This window comes from Amblyomma maculatum, chromosome 9, assembly GCF_055883805.1.
Source record: "Amblyomma maculatum isolate TAMU_Amacu chromosome 9, ASM5588380v1, whole genome shotgun sequence".
NCBI classification, from domain to species: Eukaryota; Metazoa; Arthropoda; class Arachnida; order Ixodida; family Ixodidae; genus Amblyomma; species Amblyomma maculatum.
This window is the reverse complement of record NC_139352.1, coordinates 70,188,258-70,203,228: the sequence shown is the minus strand read 5'-3', so window position 1 is coordinate 70,203,228 and position 14,971 is coordinate 70,188,258. Positions and strand designations below refer to the sequence as shown.

General features: G+C 43.2%; 1 protein-coding gene across 5 annotated transcripts in view; it reads right to left on the bottom strand.

Moving 5' to 3' along the window:
- Positions 1-14,971, bottom strand: part of Pfrx (6-phosphofructo-2-kinase/fructose-2,6-biphosphatase) — an 88,280-nt gene that overhangs the window by 20,040 nt on the left and 53,269 nt on the right. For 4 of the 5 annotated variants that reach the window (XR_014700726.1, XM_084578974.1, XM_084578975.1 and 1 more), the window contains exons 4-11: positions 13,983-14,181; positions 11,949-12,132; positions 10,920-10,993; positions 10,763-10,834; positions 9,154-9,300; positions 7,808-7,912; positions 7,223-7,264; positions 7,012-7,099 (exon numbers count right to left, since the gene is read on the bottom strand). Coding sequence is in view for 4 of the 5 variants with exons in the window: in XM_084578974.1 (XP_084435100.1) it covers positions 7,012-7,099; positions 7,223-7,264; positions 7,808-7,912; positions 9,154-9,300; positions 10,763-10,834; positions 10,920-10,993; positions 11,949-12,132; positions 13,983-14,181 (911 nt within the window). In the remaining variant the exon portion in view is untranslated. Of the gene's footprint in view, positions 1-2,167; positions 5,554-7,011; positions 7,100-7,222; positions 7,265-7,807; positions 7,913-9,153; positions 9,301-10,762; positions 10,835-10,919; positions 10,994-11,948; positions 12,133-13,982; positions 14,182-14,971 lie in introns of those variants that run through there. The other variant, XM_084578976.1, reaches the window with a different exon arrangement.

Here is a 14,971-nt window from a genome sequence, read left to right as displayed (position 1 = left end):
GACGTCCCACCTTACCGCTCTTTACAAGAGCCGACAACGGCACCCCGCAACCTTCCAAGAAACTAGAGATGTCCATAAGACGCCAACGGCCGCTTCCAATACGAAATACCCAGAGACATTCATCGAACAAACCATTCCTCAACCGTTCCTGCGATTACATGCCAGTAGGTTACCCCTGAAATGAATTTTGCAACATAATCAGGTTGTTCTGTGCATGCTAAGTCTTTCTGTAAGCGTTCACAGCACAGCGAGGATATACCACCTTTGATGTCCAGTTCAACAGACTGCGTAACCAATGTCCATGTGGCTTCGTCGAAAAGAATGTGAGCCTAACCACCTACACTTTCCTTCCAGTGAAATATGTTCATTACTAACTAGCACAATTTCATAATTTCATAGTGTTCATGATAAAGATGGCACCGATGACAAGCATGCTTTTCTTTTAATAAGCGAATTGAAGCTATGATGGCACAAGTGGTGAACAATTCTGTGTCCTGAAGTATAATATCCAAAATAAACAACTGGTAACCATACTAAATTAAATAACCTCTAAATGAGCATGCCCTATCTGCTTCAATGAGAGGGTCCTGTAAAATGTCAGCTTTGGGTTAAGCATCCCTCATAACCTGGAATCCTCAAGACAGTCTTCAATGTTTGAATGACTTCAGCTTCAAAGTTTAATCCGAGGGAATGCAGACAACACTACAGCAGTCAACATCTTCCCAGATGTTAAATAATGAAAACATTTGAAAAGAATCGTGCTGTTGAATAGCAACAATGCAAACTCCAAGAGAATTGAGTTAAGGGCATTTAATTAACAACATTCTATAGCAGACATTTTAGGCACCAATAACAGACTGCCATTAACAGTACTTTCGAGGCAAATAGTCTCACTGCAATAGATATTCCATTGGTGTCCTCTTAAATATAACTGTTCATATGACAACCACTTAACTATGCTATGAAGCCTGATGATGATGGTATGCCTTGACCTGTTTCAGTAACAGATTCTGACAACAGAAGTTGAATTAAAAAACTTTCATGAAGTATACGCCTATTTTAAAGCATTTTTTTCTGTGGTAAGAAGCCCAACCTCGAGGTTCACAGATTCCTTAGTCCGAATTGTGGAAAGAGGTGAATGGTTGATGATTTTCAGAACAATTCATAATTACATCAGACAGTCATCGCAAAAACGTACTGCTAAACGATCCTTTCTCTACAGCAGGGGTTCTCAAACTGGGTTCCGCGGAACACAGGGGTTCCGCGGGCTGTCTTCTTGTGTTCCGCGAGAATCCTCAGAGCTCAGGGCAAGCACCACTCTCAAAAAAATTTAATGGTGAAGGCTTGGTGACATTTTGGATGGGAACTGCTCCACTGTTTCCATGCCTCTTTGAAAGGGCAGTGGACATTTCGCTTCCCTTTGCAACTACATATGCATGTGAACAGGCATTTTCAGCCCTCGCCTATCTGAAGAACAAGCACAGGAGCCGTCTTGACCCGGCAGCTGATATGAGACTGGCTCTGAGTGCTACTGAGCCACGCTTTGACTAGCTTTTAAAAGGGAAGCAGTACCACCCATCACATTAGTATTTGTATTAATCTGTGCAATAAACATTTAACCTTTGCAACTCTCTTTGCAAAAATGCACTCGACAACATTGCTCGTAAGTGAAGGCAGGGGGCGGGGTTCCCTGCAACTTATTGACTGCTTTTGGGGTTCCTCCAAGCAAAAAAGTTTGAGAACCCCTGCTCTACAGTAACAGGCGCACTTTCCCGCATGCCAAAATTGTTCTGAACCCTATGCTAATTTGGCACGCTGAATTTTTTCCTGACTTATTGCAATTCTGTCCTCTAATTTTCCACGCCCTTTTCACCCAACGTCTTGGGCTTGGTTAACCTTGGACCAGCTGACTGAGCGGCCTGCCTTCACACTGGCGCAGGACAATCTCGACACTTAATACTGTGTTTGAATAAAGCTTTAATAAAGTTTTATTAGAGTTTCAATAGAGTTTCAAATGAGTACGCAAGAAAAAAACATGTTTAGAACCCCACACAGTAAATTCTGTGTCACATGAATGTGAGAGCTCAATTTCGTAACCATTTCACCGTTTGCATAAACTGAACAGCAAAAAATGTTCACATCAACGTTCACATCAGTGACAACAAAGTTTCAACAAGAGAATTTATTCAGGCCTTGAGCACAGAGTTCATGTACACACCACTAAGAATGTTCAACAGCCCTTGAAGGAGAAATACATGGCTCATCATGAGTTTGGTAGTATTTTAAGTGCGCTTGCTGTAATTAGAGCAAACAGGTAAAGAGATCCTGAGAGACAACAGTGAGACTAAGATAGCAAACTTGGCAGGACATGACTGAATTAATTTCAGTCCAAACAGTGGTGCGCCCCGATTGGAAAGTGTCATGTAAACAAAAAGCACCGCAGCTACTAACTACTTTGTCCAAGAGTAATCTCTTCAACAAAATGCGCAAAAACAACACTCAAAACCCAGAAAGACACACCACATAAAGAATTACGGGAGCAAGAATTATTGCATACTCTATGTAAAAGTGTGCATATGGAAAAAAAAAAATCTAAATCTGACTAGCGTATAAAATATATTAAAAACTACCATCACTTCCCCTAAGGTTTAAGTATTACAGCCATCGAGCCACGGTATATATAGCACATCAAAAAGCTGAGCTGTAAGATTGCCAAGAACTTAAGCAGAGGCTTCAAATCAAGAGAAACAAAACAGGCAAGCAAGGGTCATTAACAAAATTAAGGAAGATAAACACAACACCCTGAGACATCCCTAAAAATATATCAAGTAAAACTGTGCAAAGTTAAAGAACATCTCCAGCAATACAAGAAGGTAACTTCCATACACTGATTTGACCAGCTTTCATAACACCCCTTATCTGCCTGCAAAATGCAACAATACAGGCTTCACAGAGAAGTCTCAGTGGTCCTTCAGCGATATTGCATTCTGACAAAATTATTATTATTATTAGATTATTGACCAAAGCTACTGATCAAGAGTCAGGGAATTTCAAGTGTGCCCTCAATGGCAACATTAACGGGGGCTTTTCGCCTTCGTGTGTTATGCAAACAAGAATTGCGCAGGGTGACTTTTTGGTGCCAAACTCTGAACAGTGCTAGGAACAACATGCTCATCTGTACATATATGGTAAAAAACATTTAGTAAGCCACCACACATTCATACAGTTCATTAAATGACAACCCACACGCAGTATGGCATGGTGTCCGTAATAAACTCTTATTTGCGATACACGCTTGGCTTTAATCCTACGAAATGCCTACGTTTATTGGGCAACACAAAAGAGGGTTACGCAGGAAGTGGCATCCCTTTGGACATCAAATACTGTAAGCTACTGTAAGTACAATAAAAAGTTTCAAAAATGTAAGCCAGGTCTGGTGAAGCATTTAACAAAAACATTGCCACAGCTAGCAGCTCAGCATCAGACCTAAATGGCAGATTTTTTCAAGCGTGATGAGACGCAAGTCATGCAGGCCTTAGATCATGAAATTAATCACATGGGGGCAGTTAAATAGTTAAGATTAAGAGGTAAATGCATTAGTGAAGTCAAGAAAAGTAGAGTAACTCAAAACGACTGCCCATCACAGTCTTTGCAAATATTGCACTAACGAGGACGAAACTATTCAATGGAACGAGAAAGACAATTAAGACTGATAGAACAACGACAGAATACCCATTAGACTAGAAACAAACATGGCACTGACCTGCTATTGCACACTTTTACACACTGCAAGAACCTGCGGCCCATATATGTCTCAACAAAATGAGCCACCCAGCTCCGAGGTGAACATATTTCCTGTGCTCCTGAAGGAATGACTGTACAGTTACTGCAAATGACGACTTTGCAAAGATGAAAACTGTATCAGTAACTTTGTACTACGTAAACTATGTATAGTATGGAAGTCCTGTGTAAGACTGACTTGGCTCATACTGGTCAGACTAAACATAGCAAGAAGTTGAGTAGTCCACCCTCAGACAACATTTCCTGCAGAGATGACCCATCACACTCTGTCGTGCCGAAATTGGGTCGGCTTTTCTGCACACTATGTACATGTACACCAACCAGTTCTACGTAAAAATAGAGCCTAAATATATGTCTCAATGCTGAAAAGGTGGCATCAAGATCACAAGAAGTCTCCTTCTAGCGTTATAGGCGCTGCTCTATTGCAGTGTGGGCTCAAGGCGCATAAAGTTGCTTCACATCAAGTCAAGAGCGATAATGTGGACATACATCTCACGCATGTCGCCAAGTATAGAAGGTATACATCACCCCCCCCCCCCCCCCCACAGATTATTGCACTCGCTGATTCTCCTCTCAAAATATATATTGATTTTGATGTAGTGCCCCGTGTAATGAATGCAACCAACCTCAAACGCGAAGAAATTTTAGGGTAAAAAAAATGTCCCCTTTACCCCATCAATGCAGTACTTCCACAATTAAAAATTGGAAATTGCAAGTAGTATATTCAAGATGATCAAACAGTAGAAAGTGGAAGTGGAGACTGCAGCACTGTCTAACTAATGCGGCAAACGTGAATAGCTTCAAGGCAACAAATGTGATTTTCGGCAATTATAATAGCATTTAATGCATGTGACCTACATAAAAAACCAGGCCTCCACATTATTCTAAATCCTGGAAACTCAGTGGCTAGAGAAAGGAGAATTAATGCAGACATGTTGCTTCAGCACTGGTGTATTGTCCACTGCACCTCAACATTTTAGTATACAGCCAGTATGCACCCAGTACAGCTGGTAAGTAGTCAATATGCCACTAATTATTCAGTATGTACTCACTATTTGCCCAGTGTGTACCCATTATTTGCCCAGTATCTAGCCAGTACATAGCCAATGTGTAGCCAGTACGTAACATTTATTTATTTAGTACATCCAAGCACGTAGTACAGGCCAACACAGCATGCGTGCCTGCTAAAAAAAACTGTCAAAATATTGAATTTTGATGCAACCTCCGTGCACAAAAATTGGTCCTGAGATAACTGCAGAAACAGAGCCCTTATCAAAAGCAGCTTGCTAGAGGCAAAAGACTTCAGTTTTAGTTTTCTTTTTTTCTTTTGCAAATTCATCCTCTTCCAAAGGTGGCTTACAAAGTGCCCTAGAGGAATGCTCAAAAATGGAACGTGATGTGAGCAACTTGACACCCTCATGCGCGACACACGCAGACGGAGACTAACTGAAGTTCTCCAGGATCACTGCACCGGCACTGTGCAGGGCCCACCTTGTGACGAGTTGTGAACACACGCACACAACCAGAAGCACCGGCCAAGAAGGGAGGCGCCAGGGTGGTGACAGCAAAGAGGGAGAAACACAAAAAAAAAAACAGACGAATCTGAGCAACAACACCAGCCACATGCTCAGAGCAGCAGGTGGTCGTCGACCGCGTCCACATTTGTCTTCAACTCTGTAATCTGGCATCCGTGTGGCGTGAGCGCCAATTGCAGGATGGTGTGCAGAGGCACGTGAATGTGGGTCATCTCCTCTGCACGCCAGCAGAACGACCAGAGAGAGGCAAAAAAAAAAAAAGATATCGAGGGAGAGAGGAGAGAGAGAAGTGGGGGAGAAAGGTAACAGGGCGTCATAGGTCTGTGCCCTTCCTCATCCTTCGTCAACCCAGCCCCCACAGACCACATTTCTTTACCTACTTGATAAATTTATTTAGACCCTTCTCTGCAAAACATTGCAACAGGCCTTAAAAGATAAACAAGCTGCTGCACTGAGCCGAGCAACGCTCAACGAAAAGAAGGTGCAACAAGGTGCTGTGTCCAAGATGCTTAAAAAAATAAAATAGGAAGGCAATCTATCTCAAATGAAAGTTTTCTAAACTGCTGTGGCCTACTGAATGAGCAACATCAGCAGGTTGAATGCTACAAAACCAAGACCTCTCCTATATGTATATAAATACACCAGTGGTACAAGACAGTGCCTCCACTGATAACACCTAATTCCATGGTATGCATAGTCAATTTAACTGCTAGTTATCTGTTGTGCCCAATGTAAGTCTGTTTCTTTAATTTGAACTAGGATAACCTGAACGCATCTTTTCTCCATTTCACGCGCTCGCTACCTGTGAAATTGCCATACCACAAGACAAAGTGACAGACTCCCCAACAGACTGACATAAACCAGTCATAGTATTAAGTTCTGAAGACCACTGAATGAATTCCTTTCACTGTAAACGACTGCAGGCATTCAGTAACAGATAAGAATATCGCACTAAATGGGAATATGCTCAATTACTGCACATTTACACAGATACCTCTGGTTGAAACGGATTAAGCTGAGACAAGCCTGAAACAACCCGAATGGTGCTCGTATGTGTCCGTTGCTGATCTTCGCTTTTCGTGCTGTTCAGAATGCCTTTGCCAACTAGATCAGCTTCCCAACTGGATCAGAATTTATTACACTAACTGTGCCACCTCTAGTGACAGAAGGCTTTTGTAAAAGGTTATTCTTTCTGACAACCTCTCACAGATCAATATGTTTTTGTTACGATGGTCCGAGTTCTCAGACACACACTGCAAACAGACCACCCAGTAAAGCCCAATAAACGGATGATTTTCCCATTTAAGAGACGATGTTTTTCAACACCAGCTGCACTCTATTAAATAACAAACCAAAAAGATCCTGAAATAAGATGATTGAGAAACACATCACGGCCCCTACGTACACCACAACACAAGCACGGGCATTTTGCAGTATCTCACACCCTTGTACGGCCTTTAGCTCATAACCGATTGCAACCATCATAACCTATCATAATGTCATAACCAACACAAATAAGAACAGCCTGAAATATAAAGTGCGAGGAAAGCAGCCTGGCATAGGGCAGCGGTATCCAGCAAGCTATCACAAAATTCCCTTTTTAGGCCGACATTGATGAGAGGCTAGACAGAGTTTGAAAGTGCACAAAAGTAGACTGAAGAGAAAGTCCACTCACCAGAGTTCTTGTCAAGGAAGTATGCAAGCAGGCAACGAAGAACAGCTTGATGTGCGACCACGAGGACATTCTCCTGTCGCTCCAGTTCCTGGTTGAAAACAAACGAGCCAAGCATAAGGCGTCGAGATTTCGTCCCGTGAGAAGAAAGACAAGGAGAGAACAGCTGAAGGCTAACCAAGGCCAAGGAAGGAAAAAAAAAGAAAGCACTAACCATGATGACGGGTTCCAGTCTGGCCACTAGATCTTCGTAAGACTGAAAGGAATAGCCCAGGTAAAAAAGCAGTCATTCAAGTCGTTACGCATTGCAAATGTGTGAAATTATTAAAAGTGAGAAGAGTGGTTGGTTGATAGCTGCAGTACCGCAGCCAATGCAGGATGAATTAAGAATCGAGCAGAATAACGTATCAATGAACCAGTGAGTGCTGGCACCAATTATAGTAAGGTGTTAATGCATGAAGAGCCTGCTGTCAGTAAGTCTGAGGCCACTACTGCTGAATGAGTCTAAATCATAAAGACCACTGGACTGACGTCGTCAGCACTTAGCTAGCTACAAATACAATCTGGTTAGCAACTGAAAGTTTAGCACTGCCTTCACATACAGAAAAATATTTTGATGTGCCATACCCGGGACACAATTGAATTCCTATTCATTTAAGGCTAAATCCCAGCACTATAACACAGCTCGAAAGTGGCTTGCAATTTCATTTTGTCCCTGTACATGCAGCAGGTCACCCTGCCAAAAAGAGGCCCAAGCCAGCTGCCCTATGCAAATGGGCGTGACCAGGAGAAAGCCCACCTCGCCACGGGGGTACCGGTAGTGGAACTTGTCCTGGTCTCTGGCAGCAAATTCTTCCGGGTACTTTTCCTGGATTTCCTCGTAGGTCATCTCCTCACAGATTCCCTGGAGAAAAAAAGAAGCAAAAGTCGTGTAAAAGGACAACAGCACACCAAACACCCTCCGTAATGCAATTTTTTCGCTCCTATGGTGGCCCTGCGCAGCAATTTGGTGCGTTTAAATCATTATTTTCATGAAAGAAAAAAATGTCCCCCTGTTTGCTTGGAAGCTGCTCTGGTAGAACAGAATGTGCTGCACTATCGTCCTTATACTTTGGTCACCAAATGCTGAACACATTACCAGCAAACTATTCATGGTCTAGATTAATTTAAGGACCCCCACGAGTATTTGGACTGAGTGACAATGAGTGAGAAAAAGTACAATACAACCTCGATAATTCGAACTCTGTTAATTCGAAATCCCGGATAATTCGAAGGTTTTCTGCGGTCCCGTATTTTCCAATGTAAATTTGGCCGGATAATTCGAACAGGCGGCCTGCGCCAGCCCGGTTAATTCGAAAATTTGGACTGCTATGCGGCAATGCCTGATCCATGTTTCGCCGCAAACCCGGCGAAACGACGGCCCTACGGAGCCACGAGGCAAAGCCACATAGTAATGGTGATGATTTATAGGCGAAGCGCTCCAGCCGGAGCACTCTCTGCACAAAAATCGGTCCACAGTGCGCCTCGCGCACCGCCGAAACACGCGCCTGCAGAGGAGAAGACGTGCTTCACTGCAACACGGCGGGCATACTGGTTTTTATCACGTGACCTCGCCCCCACTCCATCCCTTGGTGTGCTTCGCCCACTCTTCCCCCGTGCCTCCGACGCTGCAAGTACGCCACCACCACCGCCGCGCCGGTCTCGCCTGCGCCATTTCTTTGTGTTGTGCGCTGTGGTTAGGGGTCGGCTACTGTGCCGTTTTTTTGGGCCGAATAAAGGTAACACGTTCCTGCAACAAATTTTTTTGCCTAAGTCTTATTTCTTGGTGTGTTCGGTTAATTCGAAAACCCGCTTAATTCGAAGATTTCTCGCCGTCCCGATGACTTCGAATTAACGAGGTTGTACTGTATAGGTACATTTGTGCTTCAGTGAGGCGTGAAAGTAAAAAAAAATTACACCTGAGAGACCCAACCTGAAAGTAACTCTGTAAAAGCACTAAACCAAAACATCCCAGTGTAATTCACAACTTGTCCCGAACTGCCTGCAGTTCGTTAACACCATAATTATGATAATGAACACCTCAAAATTCAAAGCTTTCAAACACGGAACAGCTAGAAAATGCTGTATATCAGTAACAAAACTCACTGCATCGATTTCATTCAAAGCCTTCCACCGTTCCTGAGGAGCATCGATGCCTGCCGCGGTCTGGATGGTTCGCTTCAGCTGACTGGTCCAGACGCGAAGTCGCGGAATCGACTGCTTCTTGATGAACTTTGCCAGGGCCAGAGCATACTGTGAAAAAAAAAAAGCACTTGTAAAGGGGATGCACAAGCAAGACAATTTCACCGCTAGCCATTATCTGCTTCTAATAGTTAAGAAACGAACATTTAGTGAAGAGAAGAATTGATGGACAAATGAGCACATATCTGGAAAAGATTGCCTAACATTTGATTGAAAACATGTTTAAATGTTTGTCGATTCAAGAAGTACGCATAATGACAGATACTTGAAGCTTCAAACTGCTGCAGCCACAATGGAGGACAGAGTATGGTAGTGAAGGTAAGGAGCCAACAGCAACAGTGGAGGACACTGTATGGTTCAAACCATACAGGTTCAAAACATGCACGTTAAAACCACAATGCACTTTGGGCACCCTTCCCAAAGTGTGCACTTCACAGTGAACAGGAGACCTGCACAGACCATGAGGCGCTCGTTACAGAGTTTCTATATTAGCTTGGAGAGTATCCATTTTTCACCACTGTTACATAACTGCTGCATCATTCAATTACTTCTTAGCAGATACAGCATAGTCACAATAATTCAAACTTTGTTAATTTGAAATCCCGAATAATTTGAGAACTACCACAGTCTCTATGTGTTAATCTGACTGAATAATTCGAAGCTGCACCTGCATCATTTCAAGTAACTCCCAGCACTATACACCAGATAATTTATGGCTGATAAACAGCCAAAGCACGAGCCTGCCCAAGAGAAGTTGCACTTTGGTCCAATGCAGGGATACAGCTGTTTCAAAAGCAAGTGTTCTATGCGCTTCACTGGACAGGGGACAGCGGTAAGATGGCTACCCTAACAGCGGTGCGCACGCCTGTCACTCTTATTTAGAAGTGCTTGGCGTCTAGTGGAGGCTCCCGCCACTAACAGTGTCACTACGTGTTACGCAATGCGACAGGCTGATGAATGTGTGAAAAGCTAGCCTGTGCCGTTTCTTGGAGTCTTTACCATGATTAGAGGGTTAGGTTATCAGCATCCATGATTACTCCCTGGGATCAATTCTTATGTGAAGCAGACCAGTTTGTTAACACGTACATACATCAGTTCAGTTAAAGAAAATTCGCACTGCATGCCGTTTATCCAGCTTGTTCATACTGGTGGTTGCTTGGTCTGAAGAGCGGTCATTAAAGTGAGAGGGCATAAGGCATAAGATAATCTTTTGGGGCATGCACGTACCACAATCCGAAATTTAAACAAAAAAATTTTTGTGCGAGCCCAAGTCTATTTTGCCGTGTGCTCGGTTAATACAAAAACACTGTTAGCTTGGATATTGTTCACATCCCCCACAGTGCCTTGAACTTGTTAACAAGGTTTTATAGCTCTGACACAACTGTCAGCTGCATAAGTTTTATTTACATTATGTACATAGTTATAGCCTAATCGGTGTAAACTGTGGGACGTCCTTTGTAACGCTACCATTGCTACAAAGGCCGCACTAAATTAAACTATTCAAGCTGCTTACCTCCCGTCCCCGTTCGGAGAGATCAGCATCCCCACCAATCCTTCCCTGCAGGTTCAGGATACTTTCGCCATGCTGCACATGAAGAAAAATGAAGCACTGTTAACGAATCCCAAACACCCTACCGAATGGTATCCAAGCTGCGTAGGCACACACTCACTCTGGTTAAGTAGATGGAACGTGGCATGATGTGGATGTTCATGAGGTAGTAGACTACCCTACTCTGGATGTGGCCTGCGGAAGGAGAATGTGAAGATTAGATACTTATTTTAATCAATTCAGCCGTGCCAGGTAGTTCAAAGAGCGGTTTCCACTTTTGAGATCATTAACAAATTTCTTCCTTTAATTTCACAGCGACAGTTTGTAATAACTTCTCGCCAAGAATGCGGCAGACTGAGTCTGGCATCGTCAGTGCATCACCCTCAAATGCCTAGCTGCCTCTATCTCTGTCTGCCCTCTATCTCTTACGTTCATTTCTCTCTCGCGTTTTTAGAGTGCAAACTCAGGGCGAAACTTTGAATTTCGCCTCACCGAGTCAAAATGACCTTGAGCGAAAGACACTGTTTTCCTTTTCCTCAAAAATCAACTTGGACAAAAAATATAAGAAAAATAGAAGAACAAAAAAGGCTATGTAACCTTGACCTAATTATGGTGCAGGTGTCTACCAAAACGGGTGATAGATACTGCGCCTTCTTTTCTCCAAAACACCAACTTGAACAAAGAATGTAAAAGGATTTGCAGAAGGCATTAAAGGCACTATCGCACCTACTATTAAGGCAAAGCTTGATTGTCATCCTAATTGAAACAGTCAAACCATGAAAAACCTTGATAAACCATGCTTATCAGAGCTTTCAGTTGTATAACTAGCTTCAAGCCATGCTTAAAAACCCACCATTAATTGTCTGGAGGAAACATAGTCTGCGTGTCTAGTTATCTGTCTTGCATGCCTACTGTCCTCGAATGACAAGTTTTGTTATGGCTATAAAGTGCCAACCAAAATATGAAAACAAAAAAAAGATTGATCTATCATAGCACATGATGCCTTCAAATTCTCTATACTGATGTGTGTAAAAATTAGCATACCTTACCAGCTATCGCTGAATCATTACGAGCCCTAATGCAGGGCAAAGGTCAAACGATTTCTCAGGGGTGCCGAGCGCCAGATGCTCCAGAGCATAAAAATCCTCACCTTCATGTCTGTGCACGACGACCTTTTGCCCAGTGTTGAAGATCTTCATGAAGGAGTACTGCTTTTCCTGAACTTCGTCGAGGGTCTGGTAGCACGCCTTGTAGTGCTCAATGCGGTGCACGAAATCCAAAAGAGCATCATCTTTGTTCATGTCCTTGTAGTCTGGGCTGTTCACCTTCACCTCCTGCGTCCATGTAAGGCATCATGGAAACCGTCTACAAAGTGTTGTCCCACACTACAGAAAAAATTCCATTCCTCATTGCAACAAAATTTGCTGAAAAGAACCATTCACATAGAAAACATGGCAGGGAACTAGGGGGCTCATAACACAATCATCAAGATATTCAACCCCTCCCCTGAAACAGAGAACAAGGACTTGTTACTATTTTTTATATTCCTCATCAATTTGTGGTATTGACCTCAGAGGAATAAGAAGGTCCACCTGTTTTTATCTGAAGGATAATATATTAAAAAGTAAATGAGAAAAAAAATGAGTATTGTTTTCCTTATTTTTTAGTGGGTACTGGCTATATCAATAGTTTTCTGGCTATATCAATAGTTTTATGTTCATAAGAGTTTATCTTTGCCTTTTTTAGTCGTTCATGTCAGTTCTATAACATTGTCAGTGCAAGTGCATCTTCAAAGTAGCAATTGGTTCATAGTGATGCCCCATCGGGGTGACGCAGTGGTTAAGATGCCCGACTACTGTTCAGGAGCACCCGTGTTCGAACCCGATCTCTGGTCAAGGTGGTCAAAATTACTCCATAGCCCTCCAATATGGCACCTCTCTCCCTCTTACCAATTTTACTCCTGCATTTCTCCACCCTCCCTTCCCTTACAGCATGGTGTCCACAGAACAGGTGTGACAGATACTGTGCCTTTCCTTTCCTGTGAGCCAATTGTTACTATTCGTTGTGATGCCTTTCCAGACAAACAATGTTAATTATGGTTTTGTGGTCAAATTTTTATGGATATGGGAGAGATACATGTGCTGTGTGATGTCAGTGCACGTTAAAGAAGCTCAGGTGGACGTAATTTCCAGAACCCCCCACTACGGCGTCTCTAAAAGCCTGAGTCTCTTTGGGATGTTCAACCGAACAAACCGACCAGTATTAAATAATGACTAGCTAGTCACTAACAAGCACTAAGTAATGACTAACTGGCCACTAACCAGTACAAAACGGCCCCGTCGCGTTTTGAGGATGCTTCACTGTAAAATCAACGCGGTCAAGAAGCATTGCCGTAAAGCACGCAGTGCGGGGAAATGTGCAGTGATGTGCAGTGAATTTTCTAATATCCGGAAATTTAGAATATCACTTTTTAGATACGAATACGAATCCAGCAACAAACATATTTGACTCGTATCAAAAATTTAGAATATTCGCACTCCAGTTCCGAGGATTCAGCGTTTGAAACCAATCCGTGTTATCAAAGGCTGTAGTGTAGAAAATTTGGACCAGCTGGTGTTCTTTACTGCGCACTGACACTGCACAGCACACAGGTGCCTTGCTTTTAGCATGCACCGAAAAGTGGCCGCTGCGGTTAAGACTGAATCATCGCACTTGTAATAAGCCATCAAGTGTCTTAACCACTGCATCACCTATTTGTATTGTTTTGAGAAATTCAGCACGTTTGAGTAAAAATATACCCTTGAGTGTTTTCTGCCAAAACGAAGAGGCGTTCGTGTGCTATGCAATGTCAGAGCACGTTAAAGATCCCCAGGTGGTCGAAATTACTCCGTAGCCCTCCACTACAGGCCCCCTTTCTCTCCACTTTTACTCCCACCTTCACCCTACCCTTATAGTGTAGTTTAGGTGTCTGCAGAAAACTAGTGTGACAGATACTGCACCTTTCTCTTCCGGTGAACCAATTATTATTATTATTATTTTCTAGAGAATAATGCGCTATTCGGGTGCAAAATATTGTATTGAAGTGAAATAATAAATAGTGCCTGGAAGGTTTCAAGGCATAGACTAGGTTATCGGCCCACCCTCCTTTGCATGCAACAGCTGGATGAACAAAAAAATTACTGACCCGGATGTTGGCCTCGATAATTTTGGGGTCGTCGCAGTAGGACTCTACAAAGAAGAGCTTGAAGCCAAACCGCTCGCAGACCACATTGTAGATGAGCTTGCGTCGCTCGTAGGTTGTGTTGGTCGCATCGTACACAGCCACCTCACCCTCAGACTCCAGCCACTTGCACATATCCTCCAGAGCATCCAAAGCGCACTTGCTGCACGAGGATGGTAGGAGAGTTTGGGAATTCAGCAAAAACTTTAGCACTAGATGATAACAAAAATTTCAGAAATGAAGTGACGCGATATGCCAGGATAACAATCACCAATATTGGAAACTTTACACCATGCCCTAAACATAGATTGCCTTATAAGGGAGTAAAAAGGGAGTACCTACTATGCCCTAAACATAGATAACCTTATAAGGAAGTAACTACTACGCCCTAAACATAGATAACCTTATAAAGGAGTAAAAAGGGAGTAGCATGTTTACTAGCACACTCCCTTGTTGGGGCACGGCATTCCCTCTAAGCCCTGGCGTAGATTTTCATCCCCAAATGTATAAAATACTTAGTATTGGCAACAGAGGCGGTGGGGATACACATGCACCCCTGTAGCTCTCCTTCCTAGCCAGCGGCAAACGCAGTGAAGTCACGAGACGATGTGCACCCGTCAGCAGGAGTGGGAGAAGGCACATGGCACATAAGCATTTCCCTCACTCCCTATAAAACGCCGCAATATCGCAGCACCACCAATGTTAAGGAAAGGGTGCATTTTAAGCCTGAGGAGCAAATAGTTGCTTCTCGTTGTGGGTTACCGAGAGGGATAAAGAGAGGTGCTCACACCGGGAGACTTCAAACCTGGGCGGACCCCTCTCCCTTTTCGGAGCCGCCACTGACGACATGGTGAACCCACCGAACTCTGCATTTATTGGATAGAACTGCACTTTATCTTGCATTAAGTTAATAAACTGTTACCTGGTGTGCCCCGCCATTGTCTATTTCGTTC